General features: G+C 37.4%; 1 protein-coding gene across 1 annotated transcript in view; it reads left to right on the forward strand.

The window, feature by feature from the left end:
* BANK1 (B cell scaffold protein with ankyrin repeats 1) overlaps positions 1-15,178 on the forward strand; it is a 278,201-nt gene that overhangs the window by 254,867 nt on the left and 8,156 nt on the right. Inside the window, exons 12-13 of the mRNA XM_026509651.4 lie at positions 10,728-10,903; positions 14,875-14,938. Coding sequence (XP_026365436.1) covers positions 10,728-10,903; positions 14,875-14,938 — 240 coding nt within the window. The remainder of the gene's footprint in view (positions 1-10,727; positions 10,904-14,874; positions 14,939-15,178) is intronic.

Consider the following 15,178-nt stretch of genomic DNA (forward strand, 5'->3'; position numbering starts at 1 on the left):
TCCTTAAATGTGTGATCTTCATCCATCACTTCAAGTGGCACTTCCCACGGCAGCAGGGTTGTACTTAGATCATTCTTCCAATTAAGTACATGATGCTTGAATGCAGTACATAATGAAGCTGAATTTCTGGCCCTGAACACACAGATATACTGCTTACAGATTTACATGCAAAAAAAAAAAAAGAGAGAGAGAGAGAGAGAGAGAGAGAAAAGAAGAAGAAGAAGAAGAAGAAGAAGAAGAAGAAGAAGAAGCAGCCTCTATTTGAAAGCTTTCCATTTCTAGTGATTTCATAGTTTGAGGGAAAAGATTTATCTTTTTAAGGTTACTATTATCCTTCCACTGTACCTTTACCTCTCTCTAGAAATAAGTGCAGACCTCCGTATGAGATCATTCTACAATTAGAATCAAACAGTTCCTAAGGAATTAGCAAAGTAGAGATTATTCCTATCAGGACTCCCCCACATACCTCACAGATTTGGAAAGAACAAAGAGAGAGGATGCTTTGAGCTCTTTAGGAGAAAATTTCCCTGAAGCATTTTTAAATAAATTACTCAATTATCATGTTTTAATTAAATTCTGTTAAAATTGAGGAGAAAATGTGAAGAAGGCCACCAGAGATGAAGGAAGGTGACAAATAGCAAGAGGAATGAAGAGATCCTTGGAATTCTCACTCTTACCAATTGTCCTCTGTCTACCCCAGAAAGCAACATACGGAAAGGCTGCTAGTGTCTATTAGAGACCAATAATCTTCTACTGTGTGTACAGAAAAATAATCCCTCTGTCCCCAGAAAGAAGAGGGAGGGGAGAATAGTGAAAGGAAACAAGAACCTAATTATAAAATGTTTTATTGGATTAATATCTGTCCATATTGGTACCTAATTTGTTTCATTGAGATCAACAATCAGTAGATTTTTAAAACTCTTTGATGGCTAGGATGTGAAAATCTTACTCAAATTTTGTATGGATTTCTTCTCTCTGGATATTTAAACCCGACTTACTGATGATGATGTAGATTAGTTGCCTTAGAGCAGTTTCCCTAGACTCCTTTAACCCTGGACACCAGTAATTCTGTACAACAGAAAAGAATATGATTCTATTTGCAGGGAGAAGAACATTAAACCTCCCGAAATGTTGGAAAACCTCCCTGATTACAGCAGTCTGCAGGGAAATCAGAATCTAGTATGAGAACAGAAGAGATCATTAAGAATAATTGGGAAGATTTTAAAATTAAAGAATTTTGGTCTTTACTCTTTCCAATCCTTTTTCTCTAAACTTTTTCAGATATTTATGACCATCCAGTCCATGGGACATATTAGGAGATCAAAACTGCTTATTTCTGAATTAATGATTACTCCTTAACTATCCTGGGATTTCATGGTATAGTAGGAAAAGCAGTACCTGCTTCACCAATGATAATCTCTTTTTGGACAACAAAAAAAGGCCCTTTTATGAAATGTTTGTCAGAATCAAGATTTTCTGAAGGGACTAGACATATTCTCTAAGGAAGGTTAAAGAAATTGTTTAATTCGGGGCTCCTGGGTGGCTCAGCCATTAAGTGACTGCCTTTGGCTCAGGTCATGATCCCAGGACCCTGGGATCGAGCCCCGCATTGGACTCCCTGCTTCCCCCTCTCACACTCCCCTTGCTTGTGTTCCCTCTGTCGCTGTCTCTCTCTGTCAAATAAATAAATAAAATCTTAAAAAAAAAAGAAATTATTTAATTCTTTCATGATATGCTGGAAGGAAAAGGGATTACAAGAGCCAATGATTTTCCCTCTGAAGTTATAAGTGTTTCAGATGCCCTACATTCAAGACTGCCAAAGGATTGCCAGGAAATTACATTATTGCTAAGTCAAGGAATTTTCCTGAGGAACAGAAAGAATTAACTGGAACCATTTCCATGGAAACTTAACAAATTTCTTCAACTCATTTTTCGCATCCTGAAAAAATATGGGGAAAATGGCGAGGACTTTGGATCCTCCAGATAAAAGTTGCCATCAAAATACAGTTTTAAAATCAGTTTTCCTGAGTTGGTTCTGAAATGAGAAAATGCCAGAGTGATATCTCAGAATGTGCTGCTAACTCAGCTCTCCCACCCCTTCCCAAAACTGAGCTTCCCAGGGTGCTCAAGCGTTTGTGCATTAACACTGCAAGCCAGAGAACTGAATTTTGTCAGTGGGTTTGGAGTTGATCAGAGTTTTGAAGTCTGAGTCATGTTAATGACGCTGGTAGAGGACTGATTTATAACCCCTAATTTTAATCTATTAAGTTTATATACTAGAGGAAGATTCCTTCCCAGTGACTAGAATGCTTGGATCCATTATGCCCCTGACAAATAATAAAGTTTCTATGAAATATTATTAGTAATTAGAAGACCACTAAGTGAACATGATCAAGTCAAAGGGGGATGGAAGAATGTAAGGGCTGCTTCTTCAAAGGCATGGAAATATCTGGTTAATTTTCCCTGGCTTACAAGATCATGTAATAGTCTCAGGTCAAAATTTCTCACATCTCCCACACCTGTTACACCTTTTTACCCCCTTTGTTATATCTTCTTCTTAGACTATGCCAAGGGGCCTTTTCTATCCTCACTGGAATCATCCATGTATTATTAATGTAGTCTTACCTCAAATATGATACATGGCAACTGATGAGGTTTAGTCCTAGCATTCAGAGCTGCCTCCCTGTGATTATGAGTCACATCCACAAATCTCCTCAGTCACACAGTTAAATAATGAATCTCATCAAGGATCTGCTGTTGCTATCACTCTTGGAAGGCAAACAGTTTCTTTGGGGGATGGGGTTAGGTGGGAGATAGGGGGAGCCTATAGCTGGGACTCCCAACCCTAGATGAGCATAAGAATTATTTGTGAAAAAAAAAAAAGAATTATTTGTGAAACTTCTAAAATTTGGTTGCCTAAATCTTACCTTAGACATGGCTAAAAAGGGAACATGTGCAAATAGTAATGAGCAATAATCTCAAAAACAACATGCAAAAGACAAAATATAACCCAAAAAATCTTTTTTGAAGGCCATATTGTGGTCAGATTTGACTGCTAACTCTGTTATATTTCAAAAATAGTCTGCACAATATAATTTTAATTTTTGCCATGTTTAAACCATGCTTAAGTCCATGTTTCACATAAAAAAATTCAAATCTCCAACCACTCCCTATTATATTATTGTATCATTTGCTACAAATGACTTCTGCTATTATCACTTGTTATCATGCTTTCCATGTTGTTTTCTTATATTTGAGACACATTCCTCTAAATTCATAATTCCATAAAAAGTGGAAAAATAAAAGATATATCAAGAGAATCAGGTCAATAAAAACATGAAGGAAAACATTTATTTTTGATAATGGAAACTATTCACATGTGTTTAATATGCAGGCACTAAGTCTTCTCTACTCAGTAACTATCTGCCTGGCCCCAGGTATAGTCTCTGCCCACTGATTCTTCAATACAGACTGAGAAGTCATTGTTGGCTCATCTTTTCAGGGGGTGTGAATGCTCGTGGGAAAGATACAGTCAGGGAACACATCTTGTTTGTGTTCTCCAAATGTCCAGTGCTACAGCAGTCTGATAAATGTTAAATAACAAAATTTTCTGTAAGTAGAATGCTGGAGAAATGTAGACGTCGATGGTATTGCCCTTATGTGGGAGAAAAAAGAATGCTGGCCTCAGAGGTATTTTCATCAAGCTGTTTTTGCTAGCAGTGGATATATTAAAAAGAAAAGAGGGGGAATTATCGTGGTCATTTGTACTCCATAAAAGAATAATGGCATCGATTCTCTTTTTCAGTATAACTTACATTTCCATTTTCAGAAAAGTTTTTTGTCAAAGTCACACTTGGGAAAACTTATGTAATGACTGAGTCCTTATCCAAAATGGTGATGTGCCAAAAGTCCACAGTAGAAAGTGAGGAGGAGGGATTTAATATTACACTTTGCATCCTGAGACCCCTAAATAAAGCTCTGTGATGGAGGGATGGCATGCTCAAGACGAATTCTGTTAGTAATTGATGCAGGGAGTTAGCTGCTTACAGACCAATAAGTACATAGTGCCAAGGAATCATGCTTCACCTGTATGTGACAAGGCTGCACTGCCCAAACCTGATAAACCCTGGGATCCTCAGTTGTGAATTGCAACTATCAAAATCCCCTGCAACCTAGAGCAGAGAACAAAATTTGAACACAAGGAACAGAGGCAAAGGATAAATAGACACTAAATCTCTTGGTGAACATGATTCTATTGATACGTTCTCTTTCAAAAAGGATTGAAGAAGAGAACAAATAAATAATATGAGAACTTCAAAAACCACTCCAGAGAAAAGGAAGGAGAAATTAATCATGAAGACTCAGGATAATTATACTTCTGTAAATGATTTTTTTAATGAGTAAGATTATCAAACACCAAGCAATCGAAATGTAGATAACAGGAAATACATACATACATAAAATAAGGATGTTTCAACTAAAAGTTTGTGATTTTTTAAATCTTAGGCTTTTAAAAATATTTTACCTGTTTAGAAAATATTTAAGGCAGTAAAGAAGTATGTATTATTTTGAATTTTCATTTATTAAATTAAAGCTGAACTATTCAACTTTCAGGTTCAGTATCTAACACCTGAAAATCTAAAGCCAAAAAAGAAAATTTCAGAAAACTGTGAACTTATAAACAAATTGAAAACACAGGGAAGAAACAGCAGCAGAAACTCTGGGGTCAAAGTCAAGCTAAGATGAAAGCAAACTACATGAAATACAATTTAGGTGAGAGGGCAGGATGATATGAAACATATGACATGAAGAAAAGGGATCTAGCTATGACAAAAGGAAGTATGGTAAAAATAAAATTAACTTAGAAGCTAAAATTTCAGTAGCAAATTAAAATCCATATTGGTCACAATGAAAAGGACAGATGGTGGATAAAAATCAGTTATTGGAGTTGAGAACATATTTGGAGAAGGGTTGTTCTCAATACACGGAAAGACTAAAAACAGTTGAGATGGAGAAGAGGGATCCAACTCATGTATAATAGGTTTGGTTTTATGTTTTTTGCATTTTTTTAATAGAATACAAAATACAATCAATGACATAGCTAAACAAAGCTTTGGAGAACAGGGAAGCGAGGGACTATATGGGCTCGCTGTGACCCAGAAAACAACAAGGAAATATGTCCACCTTAAAAACACCCTAGCAAATCTTTTTAATTATAAAGACGAAGAAACAATCCTAAAGTATTGAGAAGATATTTTAACTTAGATTTTTCTATTCAAAAAAAAAAAAAAATCAGGGGGTCCTGGATAGCTCAGTCGTTAAGGGTCTGCCTTTGGCTCAGGGCATGATTCCGACATTCTGGGATCAAGCCCCACATCAGGCTCCTCCACTGGGAGCCTCCTTCTTCCTCTCCCACTCCCCCTGCTTGTGTACCCTCTCTCGCTGGCTGTCTCCCTCTCTGTCAAATAAATAAATAAAATATTTAAAAATAAAAAATAAATAAAAATTAAAATTAAAAAAATCAGAATCAGTTTTAAAATTAGAGGGGCGCCTGGGTGGTGTAGTTGTTAAGCGTCTGCCTTCAGCTCAGGGCGTGATCCCAGCATTCTGGGATCGAGCCCCACATCAGGCTCCTCTGCTAGGAGCCTGCTTCTTCCTCTCCCACTCCCCCTGCTTGTGTTCCCTCTCTCGCTGGCTCTCTCTCAAATAAATAAAAATCTTTATAAAAATAAAAATAAACAGGTTTAAATAAATAAATAATAAAAATTAGAGAATCTGTGTAACAAAAATTTGAGATAATGGACTAAACAGTTTATTAGGAAAAGATTGCAACTTAAGTTTACATTTAGTCTGGTACTACATTCACATAAGAAGAAAACAGATATAGTTGTTGGATATCCAAGGTTTTAGAAAAGATGGAATTTCTGGGTACATCATGAAGGTATTACCCAAAATATATTCTAAGTAAATGAGAGACTAAGCAAAATAAAATGTTCAAGAGAATTTATGGTATTAAAGAATTTGTGGTGAATAATGAATTCAATAAAACATGGAATTGCATTTAAGTAACTATTGTAAATTTATTTACAAAATATGAATGTAAAATATTGGTGATAAAAAATAGGTAATGCAGCAAGTCATAATTTTATTGCAATAATCTGGGTCCGATGCTCAGGTAATATAAAATTGTCTAAGAACTAGAAGAAAATGCAAAACTAAAATTATTCCCTTTCATTCATGACTTAGTAATCAAAAATATATATATAAGGTAAACAGTACCTCTGAAATTTATTTTAAAATAAAATATGTACCTTCCAAATCACTTAATGTTATATATGTGTGTGTGTGTGTGTATACACGTATATATATAGCCTTTATAACAAAAGTCAGAAATTAGTATTTTTAACACAAGGAAAATTATTAAGAGAAAACACAAGGGGTAAGAGAGAATGTGGCTAAGCTGGCCTAAGAGGATTCTTGCTGAAGGCAGAGCCAGGTGTTCAGATAACACCTAGGGGGTGATGGAAGGTAAAGGAACCCAAGCAAATATTGAAGGTAATTGGATATGGAGGGTGAGGGACTCTGACTACACAAACTTAGCAGGGTCTTAGGAAAATTAAGCAATACAAAGATGAACGTGGAAGTACAAAGGGTGAGGCATAGTTGGGAAGAGGACTCAGAGTAGCCTGACTCAAGGTTAGTCAAGGGAGGAACTCTGGCGATATGCAGCCCTAAGTTCAAGAGATGGGGATCCTTTGTTTGGAACTTACAAATAATTCAGCACTCCGGGTATCTCCTAATTCACTCACATGGCCCAGAGTTAATTTGCCTGCTAGTTCCTTAGCTATGGACCAAATAAATAGCTCCAGATATAAATCTTGGTCACTGGGTTTTTAAGTTCTATTACTGACAAATTCTTTCCAATTACAAAATAATTTGTTAAGATGGTGCAGTATGATATAGCATTGGTATAGTGTATATGGCATGGTTTGGAATGGTGTGTATTCCATGGGGAAGCCTATTAGCAAAGTGGGAGAAAGTTTCTTACTGTAAAAACAATACAGGGTCCCCTGAGTGGCTCAGTCAGTTAAGCATCTTCCTTCAGATCAGGTCATTCATGATTCCAGCTTTCTAGCATTGATCCCTGCATCAGGCTCCCTGCTCAGTTGCTCAGCAGGGAGTCTGCTTCTCCCTCTTCCTCTGCACCCCCCTCCACCCCTGCTTGTGCTCCCCTTCTCTTTGTCTCTCTCTCTTTCTCAAATAAATAAAATCTTTTTAAAAATATTTTTAAAATACAGTATTATCACAGAAAGCTGGGAATCAGAAAAAAGTAATCTCTGATGCTATCACTATAGAACAACTTGTATCATCTTAAGATAATTTCCCTCCATGCTTTATTTTATGAACAACATTTATATCATTTTACTGTATATACAAATTTGTATTCTATTTCTGTACTTATTATATAATAAGTACTTTCTGTATTGCCACATGGTCTTTCTCTTCACATGGTCTTTTTAATTATTGTTACTTTAATGACTACTTAATATTTATTAAGTAAATATTCATACTTTAAATTCTTTGTTTTTGGGCAATCAAGTTGTTTCATTTCAAATTTTCAGTAAAAACTGTTCTTCTAGCCAGTCACTCAGTAATAGAAATAATTTTAATGAAAAGCTCAGTTCACTTTCTTACCTAATCTAAAGATTCATACACTTACCACAACGGTGTTACTTGATTTTTATATGACCAATATTTAATCAAATAGAAAATCTTGTAAAGAGAAACTAATCCAAAAGGAACTAAAACTCTAGCAACTATAGTTTGTCTTGGAGCTTTTACGTTAAGAGACCAAGAGTCTGCAATATGTACAGTTAGCAATCTGACAAACGCTTTTCAACAAGTTATGTTAAACTCATACTAAATTTCCTGAAAATAAACTAATAATAAATATAAATTTGGGGTGGAAAGAAAAAAACTTTCCATCCCCCGTGAAACAGTAATCTAAATGCATTAAAGCAATTTTGCACACCCTACTAAAAATTACAGGTTGCATGCTTTGGTTTGACTAGTCTACCCTCAGGAGAAAAGATGATAAAGTGCCTAAATCATTTTGTTTTCCAGTTTGTCATGGCTAATAATTTATCAAGACAATTTGCTTTAATCTTTTTAGTGGGGTGGGGGGATGGGTGAGTAAAAGCAGAAGTATGTAAACTTAGTAAACAGCTCACTTCCAGAACTTGCTCTATTTAGAACTCCTGCTGCTCCTAACTTTTAATCTTTTGTTCTCTCTGCACAACCACGCAAGACCGAACTCCACCCCCCCAAAAAAGTCATCTTACTTATATTTTAGTAGCGAGAATTTGAAAGATGAAGGGGTAATTGAAATGAATATTGTTAAGATGATTCAGTATTTTTTTGAATTCAGCTAGACCTGCATTTAGAGCAAAACAATCTGGTAGAGTTTTCCAGGAAGACTTTCCTTGAGACGATTTCAACAAGAGCAGAAAATCCAGCTGCATAGGTTGCTTGGGATACAAACGCATTCACATTTAGTCAAAGGGATGACACAAGTGAGGTGTTAGTTAAGTGTCCTAGCTACTAAATGATGGCACTAAACTTCCATACTCTGGCAGGAAAGGCACATAGAATTCTTTTGCAAACTGCGTCTCCCAAGTTGGAATGGAGTGCGGAGGCCTATAAAAAGCAAATGGTATAAGAAGCAAGATCTCAATTGTTATCTGTGCTTTTGACTGCTGAACCAGTGAGCCCTCTGGCTGACTTGTGCTTCTCCAATTCTCCTGGGATTTCATGCTCCGTCATCCCTGAAGAAAAAGATTTAGAGTGCAGAATCTGTTGACATCTTGTTAGTTCTGGGGGAATAGGACTTCTGAAAAGAAAAGACAAGCCAAGAAAACCCTTGTAGGAATCAGAATGATTGGCCATGGAGCAATTTTATGTGTATGTGAATCTTTTCAGAAAGGAACCCTCTCTGTGTCCCTGTTTCAAGATTCCCTGCTAGAATCCTTCTTAAAACCAAGAATGCCCTTAAAGTTCATTCCAAGACAGCCCCAAGGCTCATATCCCCTTGAAATACTTAAAACCTGCTATGAAGTACTTGAAATGTCTCTTTTCCAGACTAACCAATCCAAATACTATCAATGAATCCTTATCACCATAAAATTTGAGGGGCGCCTGGGTGGCTCAGTCTGTTAAGCATCTGGCTTTTGATCTCAGCTCAGGTCATGATCTCAGGGTCTTAGGATCAAGCCCTACGTTGGGCTCCCCACTCGGTAGGGAGTCTGCTTGAAATTCTCTCCCTTTCTCTCTTCCCCTCTCCCCACTCACACACAGCTGCTCTCTCCCTCTTTCTCTCTCTCTCTAAAATAAATAAATAAATCTTTTTTTTAAAAATGTGAATGCCCTCCATTTCCTAAGTCCTTGTCTGTCTGGCCTAATAACAGTCTAGTTGATCTATTTCTTTCTTGAAGATGGGATCCCAGTAGTGAGCAATTCTTCAGGGATAGCAAACCAGTACACAGCTGGACGGGATTACCTATTCTCTCGTTCTAGACTCTGTGCACATATTTAGATTCGATACTGCATGAGACATACACTGCTGAGGAGTTTCCCAATCCCTCCTGAGATAATGCAATACTTAAATTGGACTTATTAAAGAAGGTACAAATTCAGATGAGTTCTGCAGCCAGGCAGGTAACAAGCGTGATGCCATCCGGGGACCATAAGGAGTGACAGGGATTGGGGTAGTCTGGAGAGCACACAGCATCCTTACAGGTATGCGGTCTCTTTTCTGTCTTTGAACACTACATGGGACAAATAAAGCACTGAACTCGCCCATGGTCTGTGGTTTGCTACTACTGAACCTTGGGCTGCTCTATGGTGTGGCATTAGCAGCAGCACATGGGAAACTGGACCACCCAATGTTCTTATTGTGCTAAGCACAATAAACTCTTTTGGGAAGAGAGCAATGCATTACAAAATGAGTAGCAATTGCTTATTTTAAATCTTTCGGGAGTAAAGTTGTCAGTGCTTCTAAACCTCTCATGACACTTGGATGTTGGTTGAGATCTCCTTTCCCAAAGCTACAGAGATTATGTTTATTCTACAAATATTTATCATTGATAATAATGTTAATATTTATTTAGCTTACTATGTAACAGGCACTATTTTGCTGAGTGTTTTGTGCACATGATTAAAATAATCCTCACAAAAAGAACATGAAATTAGGGCACCTGGGTGGCTCAGTCGTTTAGCATCTGCCTTCAGCTCTGGATGTGATCCCGGCGTTCTGGGATCGAGCCCCACATCAGGCTCCTCCGCTGGGAGCCTGCTTCTTCCTCTCCCACTCCCCCTGCTTCTGTTCCCTCTCTCGCTGGCTGTCTCTCTGTCAAATAAATAAATAAAATCTTAAAAAAAAAACATGAAATTGACACTGTCCCCATCTAGTACAATGCAGAAATTTGTTGCTGTTCTCTGATTGTCCCTTTTTCTTCCCCCAGTGATGACACACATTCTTTTTACCTATAACACTAGGTACTAGGCACAACGATCCTTAGAAATACTCATTAAAAATTTTGTACTGATTTATTCTGTAACTAGTTGTAGACAGATAGGAACAGGAAACTCAACTGATTTGTTTTTAGAGTGTTTTTCCCCCAATGGTCACATATTGTCTTCTTGTTAAAACATTTCCCCTCATATTGTAGACAGAGCTCGGATGGAGAGTCAAGGCTTTTCCACTGTGGACTGCCTTGCTGCTGGGCAGGAAGAGCTCATCCTCTTGCAGGAGAAGGTCAAAAATGGGAAACTATCTGTGGATGAAGCCCTGGAGAAATTTAAACATTGGCAGTTGGGAAAGACTGAGCTGGAAATGATTCAGCAGGTAATATCCCAATCCCTTCTGGAACATTCACTCACTTGCAGAGCCTCTCTGTAAATGTCTTTACAAAAAAACACAAGTAAGTGTTCTTTTGATTTTAACTAGCCACACACACAAAAAAAGGATGTTTTTGAACTACCAGTTTAGCATTTCATGTTTACAAACCATTGGTGAACTCAATGCTGGGACCCAGTGTATCAGTGCTAATACCTGATCACCTTATAAGGCTATTCTGAACTTGGTGACTGTTTTGTGAATCTCACTGCTGAAATTAAGGTGAAGCATCTTTACACTAACATGTGCTCAGCATTCCGAAGTGTATTATGTTGATCAGGCTTAGAGGGAACAAGAAAATAATTTAAATCATATCAGGCAATAGACTTCAATGAAATATAGTAAGTTTTCTTTTCTCTTCCCCTTAACCTTTGGGGGGGGGAAAAACTGTATATATCAGTCAAGATTTACAGAGAAACGCTGCCAAGAGTATTAACTTCAGAGAAGCTTGTCTAATATTAATATAACATACATCCTGAGAGGGTATTAGAGTAGGTGCTTCTGAGATGCGCCTGAAAACACAATATACCATATACACCGCATGACAGTCCTCGGTGAGGGGTATCAAGACCATATTCTCTTTTATCCCGCAGGCTTTCCTACTCCCAAAATAGTCCAACAGTTTTTTCTTCTCCTCACAGAAAGCCCTAGTGGCTGTAGAAACTAGTTCTCAGGAAACTATTTGATTAAACACATTTAATTAGCTAGTTTAGGCCAAAGTACAAATAATCATTAATAGCTTAATATACTACCTTTCCCAAGAGATCATTTTTATTGAAAAACAATGCTTAGGAAAACATTTTTAAACAACAGAAAAATGAATCCCAGTGATAACATTTCAAACAAATGGGCACAGAGGCAGAAGGTAGTTTAGGCAAGGGGACTTTCCCAGCACTTCTGAGATCACGCCTTCTCAGAAGCCACCCGTCTTGAAGGGCAGCTCTGGTTGTGGGCGGTGGCTAGACCTGAGCCAGGTTTTGCAGTGCCGAGCAAGGGCAGTTGTTTTGCCAAACAAATGGGGAAAATGCTGATTGTACAGTTTTGGGACTAATCGTCATTCATGATCAGAATGACAACGCGGCTTCTCAATCCTCGCCAATGCCATCACCCTAAAGTCCCTCTTATCCTGAAACGGGTAATGTGGCGAGGTATAGCCCTGCACAATCACTCTCCTAGCGTTGCTAGCAAGTTTTGTTGAAATAAGTCAATTGTACCTCATTCTCCTTAGACCATACTAAAGTTTACAATATAGAGTGATCCAACCAAAATACCTTCTTGGAAATTACTTCACTCGTTGTTTTATTAAAGGCTTCGTTGTTTTTATTTCGTTTGTGTAATTATATTTAATATTGTCTTAGCAAGAGTTTAAGGTGGCCTATGACTACTTTGAGACTGATCTGACTTGTCCAATATATAGGGAAAATGGGATAATGAATACGGTCACTGTTTATGCAAGACAAAACAAAACAAAATTTAACCTGTAAATACAAGAAGAAGCACTAAGACTGCTTTCCTTTAGAGCCAAAAGTTCAGTGACTGACTGAATACTGTTTGATGATCAGTCAGTCCTTTTTCTTTTTTGTGTTTCTTTAGTGAGCTATAGTGAGCTATAATTGACTATAACATTGGGTGAATTTAAGGTGTACTACCATGTGGACTTCACAATTTACATATGAATACCACCATAGTGTTAGCTAACATCTCCATCATGTCACAAAACGATCATGTCTGTTTTGGGGTGACAACATGTAATAGTCACTCTCTGAGCAACCTTCCAGTATACAATACACTATAGTTTACTTTAATCTCCCTGCTGTACATTGGATCACCAGAACTTATTTATCTTATAACTGGAAGTTTGTACCCTTTGACCAACTATTCCTCTTTCCTTCCATTCCTGTCCCTGGTAACCACCACTCTACTCACTGAGTTCAGCTTTTTTAGAGTCCACATATAAATGATATCATACCATGTTTTCTTTCTCTCTCTGGCTGTTTTCACTTCATATAATGCCCTCAAGGTCCATTCCATGTTGTCACAAATTGCAGGATTTCCTTCTTCCTTAATCCATTCATCCACTGACAGACACTTAGGTTGTTTCCGTATCTTGGTTATTGGGAATAATCCTGCAGTGAACATGAGGGTGCAGATATCTCTTCAATATCCTATTTTCATTTTCTTCAGATATATACCCAGCAGTGGGATTACTGGATCATATGGTACTTTTATTTTTAATTTTTTAAGAAACCTACATCCTGTTTTCCATGGTGGCTACACCAATTTACATTCCCACCAACGGTGCACAAGGATTCCCTTTTCTCCACATCCTGCAGACACTTATTATCTCTTTTTGATGATAACCATTTTAACAGGTGTGAGGTGATAATACCTCAATGTGGCTTTGATTTGCTTTTCCCTATTGATTAGTGATATTAAGCACCTTTTCATATAGCTGTTGACCATTTGTATGTCTTTTTTTTTTTGGAAAAATGTCTATGTACTTTCTCTGCACGTTTTTTTTTTCTCTGACCATTTTTTAACTAGATTATTTGAATTTTGCTATTGCATTGTTTGAGTTCTTAATATATTTTGGATATTAAACTCTTACCAGATAGATGATTTGCAACTATTTTCTCCCATTCTGCAGGTTGATGTTTCATTTTTCGATTATTTCTTTTGCTGTGCAGAAGCTTTTTAGGTTGATGTAGTCCTATGTGTTTATTTTTGCTCTTGTTGCTTGTGCTTTGGGGTGTCATGTCCAAAAAACTATTACCACAGCCAATGTCAAGGAGCTTTTTTCCCCTACGTTTTCTTAGTACTTAACATAAGGGCCTGGACAACACCCAGAAAAAGGAGTGTTCTCCCCATTTTCCCAACATATATACACACTTATTCCCATACACTTTTCCATATTACTCTTGTAGTTTGCAAAAATATTCATTTATATCCTGAGGATAAATCTGTCGGAGGTGACTGTGATGTTATATTATTAGTGACAGAAGTATTATCCTAAGAAAATACGAGGGAAAATGGCACAAACATAGAGTTTATAATAGAAGAGTTTCTAGAATACTGAAGACCCATGTAGTACCCCTGGCTTTGAAGGTGGGATGGTTGAGAAGGTAGAAACCCTGCCTTCACCCTCCTCACTGCTGTTCATCAACCAGTAAGTGTCTATAGACGAATGTTTACTCCACTCACAGAACAGGTTGTTTACGCAATGAAAACACTCTCCTTTTAGGACACGTGGTTTTTAGGTTTCAGGGGAAACCCTTAGGAAAAAGTGTTATTCTTAGATTCTCTTTTAAAAGGAGATTTTTGAATCTTAGCTTGTTTTACATTTTGGTTAAAATGATAATAGATGTTCAATGTAGAATGTTTTGGAAAGCAAAGAAAGATCACAAATGAGCTCAGAAGGGGAATCCAGTTATGTATCATTTGCTTCCAAATCCCTAGTTCTTAGAAGGAATTCATAGGAAAGACTGTGCCCACAGAAGCTGGAGATGAGCTCAGCAATAGCAAATCACCCCTGTGTCACACTTCTGCTTTTGGATACCAGATGGCCAGATTAGCCCCCTCAGGTGTTAGACTGGGAAAACAGCAACCACAAGAATTGGACTTTGGGTCCCCATGCTGACTCTATCACCAACAACTGTGTGTTTTGGGAAAATTATATAAACTCTCTGAATCTGTTTCTATATATGTATAATGAGATGATGACTTATATACTTCATGAGTTTGCAAAAATTAAGTAAGATAACACATTTAAAATATCAGGGATGGGGGACTGGGACACTGTAAGTACCAAATTAGTGCTACATAGTCATGGTGGCCCTGGTGACAGTAGTTGATGTTTTCATCTTGATCCATGACAAATTTGTAAATCTTCACTTGTATTTTCTGGTTATTTCCTCATTAAGGAAAAACTACGCCAACTACGAGATTGCATTGTTGGGAAAAGGCCAGAAGAAGAAAATGTGTCTGGTAAGTAAGATTTGTCTGTTATTCCTTTATCACTCCAAGTGATAAAGGAGAAAATGCAAGGACTGTGGAGTCCAACAGGTTTGACTTCAGATCTGTGCTCCGTCACGTCGCAGCCGCATGATTGGACAGCATCTACTCCCTGGTACTCAGGTTCTTCGTCTGCAAAACAGGAGTAAGTATAGATATATCTGGAAGTGGTTGTGTAAGGTCACATCTAAAACATTTTCACCTTCTTTGACC

The sequence above is a fragment of the Ursus arctos genome, unplaced genomic scaffold (genome assembly GCF_023065955.2).
Source record: "Ursus arctos isolate Adak ecotype North America unplaced genomic scaffold, UrsArc2.0 scaffold_9, whole genome shotgun sequence".
In the NCBI taxonomy this organism is placed as follows: Eukaryota; Metazoa; Chordata; class Mammalia; order Carnivora; family Ursidae; genus Ursus; species Ursus arctos.